Raw genomic sequence first — 22,137 nt, 5'->3', positions numbered from 1 at the left:
AAGGCATACATACTCGAAGGAAAGGAAAACAATTTCTCCTTCATATGAGAAGGTAGGAAGACAATGAACATAATAGTCAAAAACATGTATATTCATTTTCTATAAATATAAAATGTATTTTTCTTATGAAAAAATGTTTGGTTAATTATGAATTAGTTAATTAGGAATATTAGAAATAATATTAGGGGTGGTAGGAGGGAGAGGGGTGCTTTAGGATGCCAAAGAAACTAAAGTTCTAGAGTATTCATGGGGTTTAGGACATTTGATGAACAACTAAGCAGAAATCAATGGTCCCTTCCAAGGCCTTCATTTGGCTAAAGAAATCAAGTCCATTCACGCACAGTGTTGGGAGATTCTCTTATCATACTTTAGCTTTTGGTCAAGGGGTCCAGCCCAAAGGAGAAATCTTTAGAGATCCTTATGAAAAGAATAAGAAAATTGGCAAAAACAATACCTTCAATAGCATATTTTCATGTTCTTTGTGCCTTGAATAGAGAGGCTGATTATTTAGTGAATGAAGGTTGTAAATTGGGGTTGGGGGAGTTGAGAGTAAATGGGCTTTTTAGTTCTTCTTAATCCCCTAATTTAACTTGAAATCAATTTCTCTTGATAAATCAAGAATAGAACAAAAAAACATTTTGTTACATAAAAAATAGGGGGGGCTATGGGCAATGTGGCAACCCAAATGATTAATAAGCATGGAGACAAGCCAAGCACTTATATCCCACTTAATATATGAATTTGCAGTTTGGGATGATAATCCTTCTTTGGCATCTAAGTACGTAGTTCCCTTCATTTCAGATCAGGCACAGGTGGGCTAATATCATTCTCCAACAAGGGATAATTGTGAAGTGTAATGTTGCTCGGTGATCTCTCAGATGTAGGATTCATTCAAAGGGTTGGCGTAGGATTATCCCATTGTCATCCTTCACTGGAAATCAAGAAACAAAGTTTCCCTTGGACCTTGGCTCATGCTACTACAACGACAACGATATGAAAAGCTTTATTTCTCTATGGAGACGTCCTCTTTGTGGCGCAAGTAATGCATATGTTAGTTATAAAATTGATCACATAAATCTATTTCTCTTGATAAATCAAGAATGGAAGAAAAAAACATGTTGTTACATAAAAAATAGGGGGGCCTATGGGCAATGTTGCAACACAAATGATTAATAAGCATGGAGACAAGCCAAGCACTTATATCCTACTTAATATATGAATTTGAAGTTCGAGATGATAATCCTTCTTTGGCATCTAATTACGAAGTTCTCTTCATTTCAGATCAAGCATAGGTGGGCTAATATCATTCTCCAGCAAGGGATAATTGTGAAGAGTAATGTTGCTCGGTGGTCTCTCAGATGTAGGATTCATGCAAAGGGTTGGCCCAGGATTATCCCATTGCCACCCTTCACTGGAAATCAAGCAAGTAATGTACAGGTTAGTTATAAAATTGATCACTTAAGTGTTTAGTTGCATGCGTATAGTGTGGAGATAGTAATTTGGAATGAGGAAAACTTCAAAAACAGGGTGAAAAGAATCTCATGTGCCTATTTGGAATTACGGAATAGTTCTGTATATTTAATTGAGGATGTTCCTTGGGTTGAATTAGGGAGATTTTTGTGGGTATATTTTGTTCATGGAAAATTATCAATCAAGTGAGTCAACTACCAACCTACTAATTGATTGGCAAGATTGTGAAGAATTTAGTGAGGTTCCAGTGGACTACATGTTGGTTTTGCGATATTCAGGTAGAAAAATTAGGATTGTGGCAAACTTTCGATTGATGGAGCCAATAGTCAGCCTAATAATTTGGTGGTTGATGATTGTGGCAAATGTGGGGTGTTTTCGTTGGTTTGCTCATTAGGTTCAGTAAGAGAGCCCAGGGGCTCTTATCTGATTTTCAAGCCAAGTTTTGTGGGCTTTGTGTCGCTCTCATAACATTATTCAAAATTTTGAATTGTTGTATTTTTTACTTGGTGAAAGTTATTGTTGTTGGACATAGCGTCAGTTTAATCATAGTGTGCAACCATAAGAAATCAATAACCCAACTTGCGAGGAAGATAGATTCTTTGCAACTATACGTTCTAACTCTTAAATTAAAACACAAACACATTACATCAACTTCTTGGGTGATGGAGTATCTTCAAGGAGTAAAAGAAAAAGTAGTTGAAAATGAAGAAGTGGATGTGTTGCGCATGTAGATTGAGGAGCTTCAAGCATAGGTCAATAGTTTAACTCTTAGTTTGAATCACACTAGTAGTTCAAGCAATCCAAAATATTTCAATTGTCTAGACATAAATAAACTACTTGTTCGAGGTTGTCGCAGGTTTATAATGGTAAAGGACTATACAAGTATTCGAAGGTGGAATGGTTTCTATTTTTTTTTTCTTCCTTTTTCTTTTTATTCTTCGTTTTTGTTGTTTTTGTATCTGTTTTTTCTTGTGTTTGGTTGAGGCATTTTTGTGAGGTGTACACCTACAAAACCACCCCTCTTCACCCCTCTTGATGTTCAAAATAGTGATCCTTTAAATGAGGTTGTAGTACTTTTGGATTAGAGGGGTCTGTATTAAATTTTGTCAACTTAGATATGTACTCCTTGATGTATTTGCATAATTGAATATAATACAAAATCGTCATTCTAGTTTAAAAAATTAGTAGAATTAATGTTATAATATATAGTGGTATTCGATATTTTAATGTTAATTAATTAATATTATATATTAATAATTAACTATAATTTATTATAAACATAATATATATTATCAATCTAAATTAGTTACGACTAACTATATTAAATGTCATTTTGATAGACTAAATGTTTTTACTTTTTTTTTGGATTTAAAAATTAGTTAATTAATGAAAAACTCAATAAAAATTGGAGTTTTTGGCTTTAAAAAATAGCTAATCCACTTTTATGGAGTCATTGTAATATTCGTAATTAGGAAAAACAGTGATAAATAAAGCAATAGTTGAAAATTGAAATGTATACACAAAATTCAGAAATATAAGCAAACAGCCATGTGATCACCGAAAAACACCATCCAACTAAGCCATTTTATTATAAATTTGGAGCAATAGTACAATGGGTATGAAAGGAGTGCACCTGGGCTTACCTCAATGGCAAGCTAGACAAGCCCCAGGTTGGAGAATACAACGCCTTGAGGAGAGAGTGAGCTGCCCCAAAAATGCCTTGCGATGCCCAAGAGGAGATGCATTGTTTGCTGGAAAAGATCTGTTGAAAGTCGCACCTCCGCTGCTCAAAAATTTCTGCAAAATTAGCACAGGGCTCCTCTCAATAAACCCACCAAAACCCATAAAGGTTTTGGTCTATTTCTGACCTCCGAAAATTGGCCCCAAGTACCACATCCTCCTCAAACTGGATAGAAAATACGGCCTGTCTGGAAATGCACTAAAGAAGCCCTCCAATCACTCCAAAAGTGTTGAATTCTACTCACCGGATGACTTCCTCAAATTCCTGGTACAATCTAACTCCCCAACCCCTTTCATCAACCTCCCACGTGTGGCTAGAATTGGGCTCCTGCACTAGCCATGGGTGAGAAGAATTCGACCTTCCTCAATGTAGCAATCTTTGACCCTAAAAATATTCACCTAGCTTTGTCTTATGTTGGAGTAGCTATGAAAAGAATTTCCCGGCAAATGCCACCCAGAAGATAGCTGAAATAAGTGGCACGTGATCCCCTACTGCGTCCTCCTGGAGCACAAGATTTGTTGAGTGAAATGGTTGTTCGATGCACCCTGAGCTCCACAAATCTCCCTCCAATATGGCACAATCTTACCTTCCTCGGGGGGACTCGTAGTCCACCAAAAAAAGGGTGAGCTCTCCCCTTGGAAATCTCTGCGCTGAACAACACTGTTACCCGGCCAAGTAGCTCGAGCAACAAGAGAAATGTTAGATTGACAAAAGACTCCAATAGCTGTTAGGACCCTTCCATTTATAATTTTTGAGTTGCCTTCCCCATGTGGGCCCCCCCATCAAGCATTTCGACCTCCTACCTTACCAACATGAATTTCCCTCCAAGGAAGTGCGTACTCCATGTGGGTGTGGCCTCCACCTCCCACTAACAAAATGATTTCGGCCTCCATCTCCTAAGTCTTGGTCCAAAAATTTCGCGGGCCCCATAATAGACAAAATTGTGAAATTAAATTCAGGGAAATTATTCTAGGAAGGAACATCACAGTCCTCCCCTCCCAAATGTTGTTTTCCCCAAGCAAATGGAGTGTTGGATGCTGAAGTATGTGCTCACCCTCCCAAGTGGCATCCTCATCTGGTAAATTTCTCCAGTGTACCAAGTATTCTTTGATGGTTCTGCTCCTTAACTTCCTTTCTGTAGTCTCCAAAATGGCCTCCGGCTCTAACACAAGATGTCTCTCATTATCTAGTGGAGGTAACTCTATGGATGTTTGAGGCATGAGACATGAAAAACATTGTGGACCTTGATTCTTGGTGGAAGATCTAGCTCATAGGCCACCTCCTCAACTCTCCTAATCAACTAGTATGGCCCATAAAAATAGGATTCTAGCTTCTCGGCCCCCTTATGTTTTAGTGTGGATAGTCTATGTGGTTGTAGTCGCAGGAAGACTATGTCCCCCTTCTCAAACTGCCTCTCAATACTATGTCTGTTTGCATACACTTTCTGTTGATTCTGTGCTGTCAACAGTTTTTCCTTGAGAGGCTTGAGGATATCTTGGATCTCTTGGATCCAATCTTTGGCCTTTGGGGCCCGACTGTCCCCAAAAACAATGTCAGCAAAAGATAAAGCGTTGTAACCATACAAGTCACGGAAAGGTGACATACCAATGGACATGTGGTGGGTGGTGTTGTAGCAGTGCTCGCCCAAATGCAACCACCAAATCCATGCTCTCTATTGCCTGGTCACATAGTTCCGTAGGTAGCCCTCTAACCATTTTCTGACCCTCTTAGTTTGGTCGTCTGTCTATGAGTGGTAACTGGTGCTGGGGGTGAACTTTGTGCCCACTAATTGGAAACACTCTTGCTAGAATGCTCCCATGAAGTAGGTGTCCCTGTTACTGACTATGGTCTTGGGTAGACCATGTAAGCGGAAGACCTCCCTGAAAAACATCTTTGCTACCTGGAAGCAAAATACCGGGCTGGAATAGCAAAGAAATTCGCATATTTGATCAACCGATCCACCACCACATATATACAATCTCTGCCCTACACCATAGGAAGCCCCATGATAAAATTCATAGAGATACTTTCTCATTTCCCCTTAGGAATGGGAAGTGGTTGCAACAACCCGACTGGATGGGTCAACTCTCTGTTGTTCCTTTGACAAGCCTCACACTTTTGCACATACCTCAACACATCTCCCTTGAGGCCCTTCCACGTGAAGCACTCTCTGATCGTCCTATACATCTTCAAGAACCCCTGGTGTCCTGACAATAGGGAGTCATGGGCTGCGTGGAGAATCCTCTCCCTCAATTGTGAACCCGACACTAAGAATATGCCTCATTTGTAGTAGATGATGTCAACCATCACCTTGTAACGCTCATCAGCATGTGTACCCTCCAAAACATTGCATGCCCGTCGATCTTTGGAGTACTGTATCAACAACTGTGTCGTCCAATCATGACAAATGCTCATGAGTGAAAGTGTCGCAGGCGTCTTGGCTAATGTATCCACTACTATATTGTGCTTGCCCTTGACATACTCAATGTCAAAATCATAGGCCTGGATCTTTCTAACCCAACTTTGTTGCCTGTCATTGAAGCCTTGCCGCCCCATGAAATGTCGAAGATTGTTGTGGTCAATCTTCACTCTAAATTTGTTGCCCACTAGGTACTGTCGGAATTTGGCCAATGCATGCACAATGGCCAATATCTCCTTGTCGTAAATAGAATACGACCTCTGATGCAGAAGGAGCTTCTGGCTCTCAGAAGCGATGGGGTGGCCATCCTGTGACAATATTATGCCATCTCCTTCACCTGATGCATCACACTCCAAGGTGAAGGGTTGAGTGAAATCTGGGAGTGCTACTACTGGAAAATTGCTCATCACCTCCTTGAAGTGCTCAAATGTTGACTATGCTCTATTTGTCCATGTAAAATCCCCCTTCTTGGTCAGATTTGTGAGGGGAGTTTCCAATTGTGAGAAGCCATTCGTGAACTTCTTGTAATAGGTGCATATGCCATGAAGCCCCTCAACTCAGTGACATTTTGAGTCACATTAGAGCATCTTTATCAACCCAAACTCGCACTTGGATAGTGCGGCGTGGAACTGTTGCTCCTCTAAAATGCATAACACTGCCTCCAAGCGTTGTAGATGCTCCTCCCAGGTCACACTGTAAATCAAAATGGCATCGAAGAATGCCAATACAAATTTCCACAACTGTCCACGTAACACATGGTTCATGCAGGACTGGAAGGTGGCAGGTGTGTTGGTCAGCCTGAAGGGCATAACCAAGAACTCAAAATTTTCATAGTGGTATCTGAAGGTCGTCTTGAGGATGTCCTGATCCATCACTCTGATTTGGTGGTACCCCAAATGCAAGTCTATCTCAGAAAAGTACTTGGCTCCTATAAGCTCAACCATTAGCTCATCAATGCGTGGAATGGGGTAGCGGTTCTTCAGGGTCTTCTTGTTGAGTGCTCGGTAATCTATGCACATGCGCAATGTCCCATCCTTCTTCTTCACCAGAACAACTGATGAAGCGAAGGGGCTAGAGCTAGGCCTCACATGCCCAAGTGCTAGTAACTCCTGAATGGCTTGCTCAATCACATTCATGTAGGCCTTGGGGTGTCTATATGGAGTGGTAATAACCACTTGTACCCCCAACTCTAGCTCAATCGTGTGCTCAAATCCTCTGTCAGGGGGTTTCCTTGGTGTTTCATCCCCAAACACTACCGGATACCTATCCAAGATGGCCTGTATGTTGAGGTGTGGTGGCTTGCGATGTCCCCCAGACTCAGATATCCTCAAATCCACTGCCATTGCTATGTCCACATGCCTCAAGTTAGCCTCCATCCTGTGCACTTAAACTGTCTATGGAGGATATGAATGCATGCCCCAAAGAACAACTAACTTGCCATCTGACCCTGTGAACTTCATCTCCAACTTCCTCCAATCCATAGTGACCCGCCCAAGGGAGTAGAGGCACTGGACACCCATCACCACATTGGTGTCTGGTACATCCACCATGAAGAAATGATCCGTCATCAAGTAGTTCCCCATGGTCACTATCAAAACGAGGACATATCGGGTATGCTACATGGTACTATCCCCCGACACTAGGAATGAAGACCCCTCAAACTCCTTTGTAGTGATTGGTGGGCCCCAGTATTGCAGCAATGATGCTGCAACTCCTGGGACTCCGTTCTTTACTTTTATCAACCCGGTTGTTCGTAACAAACATGGAAGCGACAATGTTATATGCACAAGTACTAGCTCTTGCCGCAGGCTGTCACTTGATCAGTGGGCACAAGTCCGTTAGGAGCTTAAGCCAACTTCTATGAGCTCTTAGAAGAAGCTTTTAATTGTGATGGATGAAAGCTAATTCAAAGGACGCTAGTTTACTTGCAGAAAGACGCTGAAAGATGAAAAGAAACGCAAACCCTAACAAACCCTAGTTTTTACCAACTAGCCCTACTGGTGCAAGAAAAGAAATGAAAGCGGTGGAAATGGATGCCATTGACTTTTAGAAAGGTAAAATGCATGTGACTAAACTACTTCTATAGTAAAATCTGGAGAAAATATCTTTTTGCTTTTTTGAGTAATTTTGCAGAATTATTATGCATGTGCTTTAACTGTTTTTGATTGTGCAGAGGTTGATTGGCGAAAGGAAACGGATTGGGCGCTTGCAGGGGGTTGGGAAGGTGAGAAGAGGGCCTAAGGGGTCCCTAACACCCTTCCAGAGAGTTTCATAGTGATCGGATGTCGAAAAACTGCTCACGTGAACTTCTACAGGAAGTGTGCAGGGGTTCTACAAGAAGATCCGAAAGAGGATTTTGGAGGGTTGATGGTGGAAAAACGGTGGGAAAGTGGAAATGGAGGTTGGATAAGGATTTTAAGGGGTCTTAGGACCTGGTGAATGAGGCTAAGGAGTGATTAAGGTGATTGGATTTGTTCAAAGATGGAGGGAGCAATGATGCACAAGAATGTAGAAATTAGGGCAACGCGTGGAAATGTGCAAATGAAGGGAAGGAATCTTGGATTAGGGGTTGGATCAGGTTGTATGATGGAGGAAGGGTAGGCAGGGAGGTATTACAGGTGTTCTACACACTATTTTCCAAAACTGATCGAACAAAGACTAGAAAAACCAGAGATTTATCTATTTTGACCTAATCTGACCTAAAAACCAGAAACATGATGAACAAAAGTTTATAGACAAGAAATCATGCAAGATAACTATGGAAACTAAGAAATAACAGATCTTAAACATGCAAGTACAACTGGTATCAACTTTTCCAACTAAAAATCTAACACTAGCAATTGTATGGAAAGACGAAAACAATATTTTTGTGGCAGCAAGTATGCCTTGGTCTTAGCTCATGGTCCCAAGGAGGGAGAGATGAGATCAAGGATTGCTTGATGGCCTTTTTGCAGATCTTTTCCTTTACCAAACTTTCAAATCACCCTGAAGTATGAAAAGCTATTTTAATCATCAAGAACAACTTAAGTAACAAAGCAAGATTTTAACCTAAATAACAGAAATTATTCTATGAATGTGGCAAAGACACATAAAAGTACACAAAGTAGGTACTAGCACTTGGGTTGGGCAGCGGCTAACCAGCCTGCCATAGGGCATTAAATGCCTGGGGAGATGCAGGCTGGATAACCCGATAACACGCGAACGGGGAGACTGGGCATTAAATAAGAAATGGGAATTCGTGTGTTATCGGGCTATCCAGCCTGCATCTCCCCGGGCATTTAATGCCCTATGGCAGGTTGGTTAGCCTCAGCCCTTGGGTTGGGCCCAACCCCAAGAGCTACAGCCTCCTAAGAAAGATCAGAGTTGGTGCAAAGCTGGATTCATCTTTATTGATCAAAAAATAATAGTTACATCCCAAAAACTGTCTACAAGAAAAAGCTCGAAAATGTGCTGATACAGGGCTGCACTAGAGTGCGAAAATAGACTAAAAAAATGACTAAAATCTAACTAACATCTGACTAACTAAACTGAGGCCCTAAGCCTTCTTATTTATACAAATTGAGGACCCCAACAGTCCTCCTAAACTTTAGGAACTCGGCTGCCAAAACTTGCAGTTAACAGCAACTTTACTAGCCCTGCTCGGCTGCCCTTGTGATCATCGATGTGGTGGCCTTTGAACTCCGAGCTGCTGGTGGAGAATTCTAGGTAAGGGCTCATAAATGAAGGGGACACCTTCCTACAAATCCTTTCCCTTTTTCTTCCACGAATTTGGTTGCCAAGTGCCCATTAAACCTTTGATTTTGTCTCAATAATTGACAAAAAATCTACATAAAGCACACATTCGACTTTTTGGCATAATGACTAACCCAATTCACTCTATTAGCATAAATATAATAAAAAAACATGCAATAAACTAATGAGAATGGTGGATTAAGTCGAATTAGAAGGCTAAATGAGCCCATATAATTACCCATTTCTGGGGCTCATCATCACCCCCTACTAAAAGTGTTGCTCATCCTCTGAGCAACTAATCTATCTCTTCATCTTTGATGGCCCTGGTGGCCTCCTTACCATCCCAAGCTTCTGATGTGGTCTACTCATGTGTGCCATAAAATTCTGCCTTCTTATCCATGTCCTTCCATTGTTCCTCCTATTTTGCTTGTTTGAATTCTTGTGCTTTTCCTGGCTTTGAAATACATGGAGGTTTGCCTTTTTCTTTTTCCTTTTTGTTTTGTAGGTGTGCTTAATATAGCAAGCACAGCTGCTGCTTCCCTTGCCAACATTTCAGAGGATTTATCTTTCTGCTGTTCTTTTTCTTCACTTCCTATAGAAATATCTATGCCCACTGTTTCTGCTTGTGTCACTGATATCTCAGGGTGTATCTGTTTTTTCTCTTGCTGGGTGCCTGCCTTGGCTGTGGCAGACTTCTTTTGGGCTTTCTTGGCCTCTGTTAGTTTTGCTTCCTCAAGCTCTGTTTTGGTTTTCTTCTCATCTTGTTTAGTTTCTGCCTTCTCTCCTTTAGTCTTTTTCTTTTCTGTTCTGGGTCTTCCTTCTCATCATCTGTTTTGATTTCCTCCTCCGTTTCAAGTTCTTCTTTTTCCATATTGGTCTTTTCCTCTTTTTCTATTTCCTCCTCATCTTCCCCTGCCATATTTCTAAAAATCTCCCTATCATGATGGGTAGTGACTGCTGGAAATGTTCAGGTGAGGAGGGAGGAAACAAACTTTCAAAACCGAAAATAGAGAAATGGCTGAGGTTTGTCTTTTTGGAATCAGGTATTTCTCATGTTCTTCTTTTTCACAACATCAATTTGCAATTTTTTCTTCAAACTCTTTCCAACTTGAATTTGCTTCTTGGTTTCTGAGAAAAATCAATACTTTTGACAGAACAGAGAATATTTATAACACAGTGTTTTTTCTTCAGAGAGTGGACAGTGTTGCAAATTTGGTTTTTCACAGGTTCTCTTCTATGGTTGCATCCCTTTTTTCAGAATAATGTGAGAAAGAAAAAGGCAGATTTTGGATGCAGAGCAGAAAAACGAAGAGACTGTGTAGAACTCAGAGAAGGAAAAAAACACAGGAAGACTTTTAAGCTTCAATTTCCTTTCTTTCAACCCAATACTGTTTTTTTAATCCTCCACTTTATATAAATATATCATATTCAGAGCAGTTTCCCGAGCCTATCTCTTTTCAAGCTCGAATTTTGACAAAAATCTCAAATTTTCTGGCTGCAGAATTTCTTTATGCCCTTCTTGTACAAATCTTCCCGTAGACAGTGTTCCTGTAGAATGAAACTGTGCTTCTTGTAGAGCCTGATAGGCAGGAGATTTTCAAAAAAACAGGTAGAAATCTAGTGGAGGACGACTGGTTAGCTGCTTTGGAAGTGGTAGATGCGTACTCTAGTCGAGAACGTCGTGAAGGCATAGTGAACAAAGAGTGGTGAATGCGTTAACTGAGCTGTCTTTTAACTGCTGGCGTGATTCATGGTGCGGAGATGAGGTGGCTGGATGTATGTTGGCCCCATGCAGACTGCACTGCTGTTATGAAACTATATGCTGCTTGTCTGTAATCACTTCCATCAATTACGTTGGAGTTTAAACAGCGACCACTACCTGTTTTCAGTTTTCTTCCTGAGATGGCTGAGCACACGTGCCGATTGCACCCACTGAGCGCTGTTTGAACTAGACGAGGCGCTGTCTGAACTGGATGAGGGTGGCCAGTTAGCTAGCCATTGATCTTGTTTAATCAAAACCATTTCACTGTCCATGCAGTTCTTAAATTACATTCATGCAACAGAGGAACGTGTTTAGTCACGTACCTGGAAGTCGAATGCATTTGCTGTGAGGTGCTATGGCCTTTCCTTCTGTCGCATGCCTTTGTTTCTGTGGATGCATGTTGGTCTGGTTGCTGATACGTGGCTATTTTTCTTGTGCAAATATCCTCTGGCTGGATCTAAGCTGCAGGAGTCTGCTTCCACCTTCAGATTTGTACCCTCATGCTGTTGATGCTAGATTTTTGCAGGACAATGACTTGTTTTCTCCATAGCTCCCAAACGATAGATTGGATTGACCTGAAATTTTTTGAGCATGTTTCTATCATCGTTATGCACCTCCCATAGAAAAATTGTGGTCAATGGATGAACAGATTTCGAGAAAAATTGAAAATGGCTGAATGTGACAGAGGTCAATTTCTCGGAAACTGTGCATTGGAATTTGCTGAAATTGCTTGGGAAGGTTATTATTACCCATATGCATCTCCCCATGAAACAGGTTTTGAAATGGATGCACGGATATGGAGAAAATACAAAAATGGTTGAAGGTGATGGAGGTTGATTTCTTGGAAACCGTGCACTCAAATTGACTGAAATTGCTTGGGCATGTTGCCATCATCCCTATACAACTCCCCATAAAACAATTTTTTAAATGGATGCACGGTTTTCAAGTTAGGGAAAAAACAAATTTCTGCTCTATGTATTTTTGTATCAGAGCATTCTGTAGTTTTTGCACAGTAAGGAAAAAATGAGCTTGGGCTATAATGCAGACTTGGGTCTTGGCTGATGAGGAATCTAGACGAAGGGTAACAGGTATGGTGAGTGAAAAACTGCGGCTTGATTTGTCATTAAGGAGTTTTTGCTAGCAGTATGAAGAAAACAGGATTTCTGTGTTTGACTATATAGGAGCATAAAAAAATGAGTGCAATGGAAGTGTACGGAGATGGAAAAAGGTGACATATGGCGATGGATGGGAGCAGGGATGTTTACAGGCCTCATGGATAGATTCCAAACCTTCGGGTCCTCCTCGGAGATCGATCTTGGCTTGTTTGTAGGCTCTACAGGATGTTCCTGTAGAAGACACAGAACTTCCTGTAGAAGGTGAAATCTTAGTCCAAATGAGACCAAATCTTGGGAAAGGGTAGTGGTCATGGAGGAATGGATTGTGAGGGATGCTTGCAAATTGGTGCTGACCTTTGTCTTTGTTTTGTGCGATCCTCCTAATCTGCAATGTCCTTCCTGCAACCTGCAATTATTCAACAGAAATTAGGTTTATTTTTCTTTTTCTCTTTTCTTCTTTCTTTTTCTTTTTTTTTTTGAAAACAACTAGGTTGCCTTATGGAGGTTTTCACCCTAATTTCCTGCCTTGGGTGCCTCCAAGAGGCTAGGGATCTTATTCCTTTTTTTCTTTTCTCTTCTTTCCAACCCATTGACCGCCTCATGGAGGTTTTCAATCAATGAGCCGATCTAAGGCGCCTCGGAGGAGGTTTTCACATTAGATTTTTATTTTTTCCATTTTTTTTTTGGCTTGGTTGTTTTTTTCTACCCTACCCTACTTGAAAAACAAAATCATTTTCAAGTATAAGAATACTTCCAATGGGGCCATGTGCACATCGAGAGGATAGACAAAATCATGTGGAGACTTAAAATGCATGCTTTGACAGGTATCCAGATTCCAGAGACCAAATGATTTGACTTTGAAGGGATCAAACATAGCTGAGGAAGAGAGTACTGCTGCAACTTAGTGACCGCCTGGAAACATATCTCAATATAGCTCTGATATCCTTGGTCCTTTTGCTGATCTGGATCATTCTTCATGTCACCTTCTACCATGACCTTCTCATCTTCTTTTTTTTGCTGATTTTTCTCTTGAATACATGGAGGATTTGATGGTAACCATGAGGGAGCTCTCTCGATCTCTAATTCTGTTGTCTTCTCTTTATCAAGTGCAGCCCATGGTCCTTTGATCTCCTCTTTTGAATCTTAGTTTGCTGGATGTGGTCCTTCAAAGCTGTCAATATAATTTCTTTTTTGCAATACTCTTCTTGAGCTATGGTGAATATCATTGAGCTCAAGAGGAGTTGTTTGGACATGTTGCGCCTCAGCATTGTAATTGGGTTGAGCTATTCCAATGTGTGGGTTTGGAAATGGTGGTACGGGTAGTTGAGTGGGGGTGTATATTTGAGATGGATGTGGATGGGGTTGTGGTTGGCCAGGTGGTTTCCCACTATATACTTGCTGAGCCTGCCTGTTATTTGGGTTCGAGTTCGGTTGAACAGGCATTTGGGACTGCCTTGGTGGAGCAGGAGGCGATGGTTGCGGTTGAGCAAGTGGTGGAGCAAAAAGAGCAGGAGGAGTATTGTACTGGGGCCTCCACCCCTGATGAGGTGTATTCCACTGAGGTTGTGGCTGAGCGTAGGGGTGAAATGGATGAGCATCTGGTTGGGCATAATATGAACATGGATACGACCAAGGAGGGGATGTGGACCAGGAAGGATGAGCAGGGCGACCCGAAGAAGGCATGGAAGTGGCTTGATAGGGGCTGTAATAAGTCTGGGATGTCCTTTGCATTCCCTACTGGTAAGGTATGGGTCCATGTGGCCTCTTTTGGTTCATATAATAGAGTGGTTCAGTGGTTCCTTTGGCCCTCTGATATGCAGCTTTAATTCTGGGCAAGGAAGGGCACTGGTTCGTAGGATGGTCTTCTTCACAGACAAAACACACTTCTATGGAGTGCAATGGAAATTCGTTGCTATGATGCTTTTTAGTGAACCTGGGACAAAAGATGGCCAAATCCCTCTTGGCTTCCTCTTGCTTCCTTTGGATCCGCAAGGTATCCAGTTGCATGGCAAGAAACTGCCTCATCTCGCTCTTGAAATCTTCCAACATATTTTCACGTTCACCTTTTCCAACATAAAGGGATGAGTTGGAAGAAAAGGTACTGCTCCCAAATTTTCTGTTTTCAGCCATTTTCTCCAGAGGAATGTTTTCTTCTTTTTCTCCCCTAGAGGTTTTTCAAATATGTCTTGCTATTCACCTAGGGGTTCTTCTTAATCACAACCATCGAAGAAGAGAGAAGGTTGGCTGTGTGAAGCAGTGGGGGTGTTGTGCAAACATTTTTCTGAATTATCTCTACTCCTACAAGGCATGAAAGGAAATCTTTTTGGTTGATTTTTTTTTTTTTTTTTTTTTTTTGTTTTTGTTTTTTTTTTTTTTATCTGCTTGTACCTGCAAAAAATAAAATAGATTGAACTGCAACTAACTAAAATCTATCTTGCTGAAATGAAAACGCGGAATTGAAATGAAAGCAGGAAATGGCTAATCTACGCTTGCTGAATTGAAATGTTAATCTACGCTCGCTGAATTGAAATTGCAGAATTGAAATGCTAATCTACGCTTGCAGAATTGAAATGCTAGTCTAGGAAAGCATGACATTTCTAATCTACTTTTGCAGAAATGAAATTGCAGAATGGAAATGAAACAACTACTCTACTCTTGCTGAAATAAACTACTTCGCAGAAGGTTGCAGTAGAAGATAGAAGAAAAACAACAATCACAAATACTCTGACGCTTCCCTGGCAACGGTGCCAAAAAGATGGTGGGCCCCAATATTGTAGCAATGATGCTGCAACTCCTGGGACTCTCTTCTTTACTTTTATGAACCTGGTTGTTCGTAACAAACTTGGAAGCGACGGTGCTATATGCACAAGTACTAGCTTTTGTCGCACGCTGTCACTTGATCAGTTGGCACAAGTCCACTAGGAGCTTAAGCCAACTTCTGTGAGCTCTTAGAAGAAGCTTTTAACTGTGATGGATGAAAGCTAACTCAAAGGAGGCTAGTCTACTTGCAGAAAGAAGCTGAAAGCTGAAAAGAAACGCAAACCCTAGCAAACCCTAGTTTTTACCAACTAGCCCTACTGGTGCAAGAAAAGAGATGAAAGCAGTGGAAATGGATGCCATTGACTTTTAGAAAGGTAAAATGCATGTGACTAAGCTACTTCTATAGTAAAATCTGGAGAAAACATCTTTTTGCATTTTTGAGTAATTTTGCAGAATTATTATGCATGTGCTTTAACTGTTTTTGACTGTGCAGAGGTTGATTGGCGAAAAGAAACAGAGCGGGCACTTGCAGGAGGTTGGGAAGGTGAGAAGAGGGCCTAAGGGGTCCCTAACACCCTTCCAGAGAGTTCCACAGTGATCGGATATCGAAAAATTGCTCACGTGAACTTCTACAGGAAGTGTGCAGGGGTTCTACAGGATGTTCTACGGGATGTTCTACAGGAATATCCAAAAGAGGATTTTGGAGGGTTGATGGTGGAAAAACGGTGGGAAAGTGGAAATGGAAGTTGGATAAGGATGTTAAGGGGTCTAGGACCTAGTAAATGAGGCTAAGGAGTGATTAAGGTGATTGGATTTGTTCAAGGATGGAGGGAGCAATGATGCACAAGAATGTAGAAATTAGGGCAAAGTGGGGAAATGTCCAAATGAAGGGAAGGAATCTTGGATTAGGGGTTGGAGCAGGTTGTATGATGGAGGAAGGGTAGGCAGGGAGGTATTACAGGTGTTCTGCACATTATTTTCCAAAACTGATCAAACAATTAAGACTAGAAAAACCAGAGATCTATCTATTTTGACCTAATCTAACCTAAAAACCAGAAACATGATGAAAAGAAGTTTATAGACAAGAAATCATGCAAGATAACTATGGAAATTAAGCAAGAACATATCTTAAACATGCAAGTGCAACTGGTATAAACTTTTCCAACTAAAAATCTAACACTAGCAATTGCATGGAAGGGCAAAAACAATGTTTTTGTGGCAGCAAGTATGCCTTGGTCTCAACTCATGGTCCCAAGGAGGGAGAGATGGGATCAATGATTGCTTGATGGCATTTTTGTAGATCTTTTCCTTTACCAAACTGTCAAATCAACCTGAAGTATGAAAAACTATTTTAATCATCAAGAACAACCTAAGTAACAAAGCAAGATTTTAATCTAAATAACAGAAATTATTCTATGAATGCAGCAAAGACACATAAAAGTACACAAAGGAGGTACTGGCACTTGGGTTGGGCCCAACCCCAAGAGCTACAACCTCCTAAGAAAGATTAGAGCTGGTGCAAAGCTGGATTCATCTTTATTGATCAAAAAATAATAGCTACATCTCGAAAACTGTCTACAAGAAAAAGCTCGAAAATGTACTGATACAGGGCTACACAAGAGTGCGAAAATAGACTAAAAAATGACTAAAATCTAACTAAAATCTAACTAACATCTGACTAACTAAACTGAGGCCCTAAGCCTTCTTATTTATACAAATTGAGGACCCCAACAGTTTTCCTAAACTTTAGGAACTCAGTTGCCAAAACTTGCAGTTAATAGCAACTTTACTAGCCTTGCTCGGCTGCCCTTGTGATCATCGATGTGGTGGCCTTTGAACTCCGAGCTGCTGGTGGAGAATTCGAATTAAGGGCTCATAAATGAAGGGGACACCTTCCTACAAATCCTCTCCATTGTTCTTCCACGAATTTGGCTGTCAAGTGCTCATTAAACCTTTGATTTTGTCTCAATAATTGACCAAAAATTTGCATAAAACACACATTCAACTTTTTGGCATAATGACTAACCCAATTCACTCTATTAGCATAAATATAATAAAAAACAAGCAATAAAATAATGAGAATGGTGGATTAAGTCAAATTAGAAGGCTAAATGAGCCCATATAATTACCCATTTCTGGGGCTCATCAGTGATATCCCGCCTCTAAACCATCTATGTGTCAAATGAAATTGTGGGCGGCCCCACTGTCTACTAGAAAAGAGTCACGATGCCCCTGCATTGTGCCTTTGATCCTTAGGGTAAAAAATTTGGGAACCCCATGCAAAGATGCTAGGACTCCTCCAAATTGTGTGAAAGATGCTCCCCCAGGTGGTGCTAGTGGTGGTGGTCCCCCTCTCTACACGTGTCTTGTTGTCACCCCTGCCTATCTCCAACTCCACATCATCCTCCTGGACACTATCATACAAAACTTCAATGTAATGGGCCTCTCCCACTGTACATCTATGGTCTGGTGCCCAAGGCTCCCGACAAGTGAAGCATAGCATCCTCCTCCGTAGGTCTCTCCTGGTCTATCTAACTGTCCATGCCATTGGACTGCTCGCTGTGGTGTTGGCCTCGTGTCATGTCCCTTCTCTGGGTAGGGCACCCGTGAAAGCTTTGCACTGAACAACACTATGACCCGACTAAGCAACTCGAGCAACAAGAGAAATGTTAGATTGAGAAAAGACCCCAATGGTTGTTAGGCCCCTTCTATTTATAGATTTTGAAGTGCCTTCCTCATGTGGGCCCCTCCTTCAAGCATTTCGACCTCCTACCTTAGCAGCTCGACTTTCCCTCCAAGGAAGTGCATACTCCATGTGGGTGTGGCCCCCATCTCTCACTAACAAAATGATTTTGGCTTTCATCTCCTAAGTCCAAAAATTTCGTGGGTCCCATAATAGAAAAATTTGCCAAAATCCTGAAATTAAATTCAGGGAAATTATCCTAGGAAGGAACATTACAGTCATAAAACAAAAGCTAAAAAAAATTGGAGTCTTGACTTGTAGTGGCCCAAGATTTCAAGAACACTTCAAATCTATCCACCAATATAAACAATATATTATGTTAATGTAAAACAATATAATAAATGCAAAAATTTACAATCAAAAGATTAATTAATACATAGTCAAAGATAAAGTAAATGCCATAATCATGTCCTACACAGAGTGATAATACAAATGAGAGTATAGCTTTTGTATAGTTATACAATACATCTTCACCATTTGTTATGTGGGTTTTTTTTCTTGTATTGCTATTATGATGTTCATATCATATCGCACCTTATTTTCAAGTAATGGTTATTATCTTTGGTAAATGTGCTTATGCGAACTTGGCAGTTTCCAATGCATCAAATTATATACATAGAAAGAGAGAGTGGGAGCAACTGTTTTAATTCTCTGAGGGGTTTGCCTTGTGTTTATGTAGCTCTGGATTTCAATCTATTTGCATAATCAAATTAGTGAGTCTTCTCAACCAGGTAAAATATTATGGAAGATACATTAAAGAAGTACTTGATTGCTATGCGCTAAAGCAATCCAAAAATTGTGATTGCTCAATCTCGTCCTTTTTGTTTGATGATTTTATTTGTGCTGATAGTCTTCCATTTGTTTATTGGCATAGGACTTGAGAAAAACAGCAATAACTGGCAACTCAAGTTTGTCTTAGATGAAGAAGTTGGACTTATTTGCCAGTTATGCAATTTTGTAAAAGCAGAGATAAATAACATCTTTGAGCCATTTGTAAGTAAACACATGATATGGATACTTTGCCATTGGACATGAAAAATAGTAGTTTATGGATGAACTTTGGTCAAAATAGGAAAATGATGTTATTGTATCTTCTCTAATCCAAAATAGGCTGATATTCCATTTGTACCTTGCAACGTACAGGGGGTATGGAATTCAGGAAGAAGCAAAAGCATATCAAGCTATCACTTGCACGAGGATAATTGTTCTAGAGACATGGCAATTCACATTTTGGATTCCTTAAAGGGATTACCATCCTTCCAGTCTCATGATTTGTCTGAGGAGCCCAATTCTATATGGAAAATAATTCCGGAGTTGGAGAAGAAAATGAATGCTCACCAAAAACGGGGATTTGAATTCCCGTGGAGAAACATTGCTGGTTCCTTAATCCCAGATGAAATGGAGGCATCATCACGCAGTGATCGTGTTGGAGGTTGTGTTATTGCTCATGCTCCTGGGACAAGAAAATCACTCATGATTATAAGTTTCCTACAAAGTTATCTGAGTTTGTTTCCATCCTGCAAACCATTAATCATTGCCCCCAAAAGCATGCTCCATACATGGAAAAGGGAGTTTAACAAGTGGAATGTTAACATTCCCATTTATATTCTGAGCCCATTAAGAGACTTCACAACGAGGGAGTCCCCTTTTAGAGGATCTGTAATGTGTATGTCATGTAAAGCACCCATCAGCCAGGTCTATAATATTTAGAGCATAAAAATGCTACATGAATGGCATAAGAAGGAAAGTGTGTTGATAATGAGCTACTCTTTGTTTTACACTTTCTCCAATGAAGACAATGACAAAATGTCTAAAGAGACTTGGCAGATAGGAAGGTACCTTAGAAGGAGTCCAGGCCTTTTAATTCTTGATGAAGGCCACATTCCTCGGAGTCATAACTCAAAGATTTGGAATTTGTTAACGAGAGTGAATACAAGGCTGCGAATTCTGCTATCTGGAACTTTGTTTCAGAACAATTTTGAAAAATACTTCAACACACTCTGTTTGGCAAGACCAACCTTTGTTGATCGTATTTTGCAACTGAAGAATCACCAGAGTGAAGTCTCTGAGGAAATGGTGAAGGAGAAGATAGCCAGACGCTATTTTGTGGAGCAAATTTTAAAAAGGATAAATACTGGAAGACGCAGAGAAAGAAGCGCATGTCGTCAACTGTTAAAATCCATGACTGAAGACTTTATTGACGTTTATAAAGAAGATATTTTAAATGAACTTCCCAGTTTAAGAATCTACACCGTGATGTTAAGGCCAACACCCCTGCAAGAGACACTTTTCAGAAGAATACATGAAATAGTTCATATGAAAAATTCCACCTGTTCAAATGTGGAGCTGGAGATGATGATCTCAATTGCCTCCATACATCCATGTCTTCTCAAAGACCTGGTATTCATTGAAAAGTACTGGGGGGTTAACCATCCTGACCTTGAAGTGGGCACATGCAGAAAAGATCACGCTCAAGGGATCAAATTGAAATTTGTGGTTGATATCATCAAGCTCTGTTGTGAGAAAAAGGAAAAGGCATTGGTTTTCTGCCAGTATATTTCACCTTTGCAACTCTTGGAGGAAATTCTTGAGTTCCACTTCCATTGGTGTAAAGGCCAAGAAATACTAATGCGTAAGGGGAAACACCACCTGCATGAGCGTCAGGGTATAATTGATAAATTCAGTCAGCAACAAGGAAAGGCACGTGTCCTGCTTGCATCAATCAAAGCCTGTGGCATGGGAATCAATCTAACAGAAGCTTCATGGGTGATCCTTTTGGATCTTGTGTGGAATTCATTTTGCACAAAGAAAGCAATCGACCGTGCATTTTGCATAGGTCAAAAGAAGGTTGTTCATCTGTACTAGCTCGTGGCACACGGAACCTTGGAAGAGGAAAAATGCAGAAAAGCAGATTGGAAAGAATTGATGTCGAGTTTGATCTATGTTGGAGAAAATTCAGGTGGAGACCATATTGGCCAGCATGTGCAACAACAAGCTCTCCAAATTGAATATGATATGCTTAAGTAGCTAGTGGTAAAGGATCACATGAGTATGTTTCAAAGAATCTTTAAACACGAGGATATTCGCAAGCAAAAAAGACAGTTTTGTGACGTTGATGATATTTTACACTTTCAATGACTGCCCACATGCATATAAATTTTGTGCGTGACATGACAAGCTTCCAATGTACATTTTACAATGTTCTGTGCACCACGCATTTTTGGATGTGTTGATATCAATGGGGGTATTAGCAGACAAGTTTGTTGCACACTGTATTGTATAGACTAGACTGACGTTAATGATGTCCATATACTTACTACATTTTTTTCAGAGAACATGCATATATGTATGTAGATAAATCTGTTTTCAGACAAGATAATGTCTCTCTCGCACTGTATTTTCAGTGAAAAACTCAATTTTGTATACATGATGTGACATGACAACCTTCCAAATGTACATTTTTTACTGTTGTGTGCTCTCATGGATTATGATGTGTCGATGAGAATGGTTGGCCTGAAACGATTGTATATGAAAACATGAACCAATAGAGCCCGTGTTTCCGTTTGTTTTTCAGAGATGGGTGTCTGATGATTTGGATGATATATATGTTAATGGACTTAGTCCATGAGCTATTGAGAAAATTAAAAAAGAAGGGCATACCTGTAAGAATTTGAAATGTTCATTTCCCTTAGGTCTGCTAAAGCCTAGTAACTACACAGGTAAGTATCACTGTTAATAATTAAATTTGAACTAGAAAAATACGTTGATAAAAAGAATGTTTTTTTTATCGATTTATAAATTAAAATCTCAGGCGGAAGGCTAGATGGTGGCAGTGATCCTCGGGGGTGTTTTTAGTTCCATGCTTCTGGCATTTGGCTGAGTTCTGGTCCGCTGTGGTTTTGGGCAAGAGCTTTGTTCCTGGTCGCGGTGTTTAAGCAGAGCAGTGCGAAAGGAACTCGCCAGAAATTGTCAGGTTGCTGCATCGTTACTCGGAGTCAACCTCCTTCAGTGGAGACCTGCCCCACCTGGTATTCCTGGTCAGAGAGGTTGACCTGGTGTACGTGTTCCAAAGCTGTCTCGCGTGCGAGGGTTCTGTTCCGTCGGCGGCTTGTGGTTATTTCAGTGTATTGTTTGGTTTCTTTTGTGCGAGAGTGCGTCTCTAGGGTGCTGGGTACTGCAGGGATGGAATTTGACGGGGATTTTGCCTGTATTTGAAGCTTAAAATTTCTGGATGCCCGTCTTTTCGAACGTGATTGGAACTGTGGGGAACGTATTTTTGATGGGCAGTAATTTTCTCAAAAAGTTATTAAATCTTATTTATTTTCGCTTTAAATTTTGTAATATTGTATGTTCATTTGTATTAATAATACAGATTTTAGATGAGTTATAACTTGA

General features: G+C 40.5%; 1 protein-coding gene across 1 annotated transcript; it reads left to right on the top strand.

Annotated features, from left to right (window-relative positions):
• Nucleotides 1-7,186: 7,186 nt before the first annotated feature.
• On the top strand, nt 7,187-20,607 carry LOC149238952 (SNF2 domain-containing protein CLASSY 1-like). The gene is made up of 6 exons (XM_089369707.1): nt 7,187-7,241; nt 7,804-7,854; nt 15,493-15,543; nt 18,617-18,735; nt 18,886-19,179; nt 19,714-20,607. The coding sequence occupies exons 1-6, from the start codon at nt 7,187-7,189 to the stop codon at nt 20,605-20,607; spliced, it is 1,464 nt and encodes a 487-aa protein (XP_089225833.1).
• The last annotated feature ends 1,530 nt before the right edge of the window (nt 20,608-22,137 follow it).

This window comes from Pinus tabuliformis, chromosome 8 (genome assembly GCF_031772625.1).
Source record: "Pinus tabuliformis cultivar Carrire ecotype Pingquan chromosome 8, CPIR1, whole genome shotgun sequence".
In the NCBI taxonomy this organism is placed as follows: domain Eukaryota; kingdom Viridiplantae; phylum Streptophyta; class Pinopsida; order Pinales; family Pinaceae; genus Pinus; species Pinus tabuliformis.
This window is presented reverse-complemented; position numbering and strand designations above follow the sequence as displayed.

What these genes read in the sequence shown, in the direction of transcription:
- LOC149238952 (XM_089369707.1), top strand. Translation starts at nt 7,187, where the DNA reads ATGATCCGTCATCAAGTAGTTCCCCATGGTCACTATCAAAACGAGGAC. An exon ending in TCAAAACGAGGACATATCGG is followed by an intron (nt 7,242 to 7,803) that starts GTATGCTACATG and finishes TTGATTGTGCAG; the next exon opens with AGGTTGATTGGCGAAAGGAA. An exon ending in ATAACATCTTTGAGCCATTT is followed by an intron (nt 18,736 to 18,885) that starts GTAAGTAAACAC and finishes TGCAACGTACAG; the next exon opens with GGGGTATGGAATTCAGGAAG.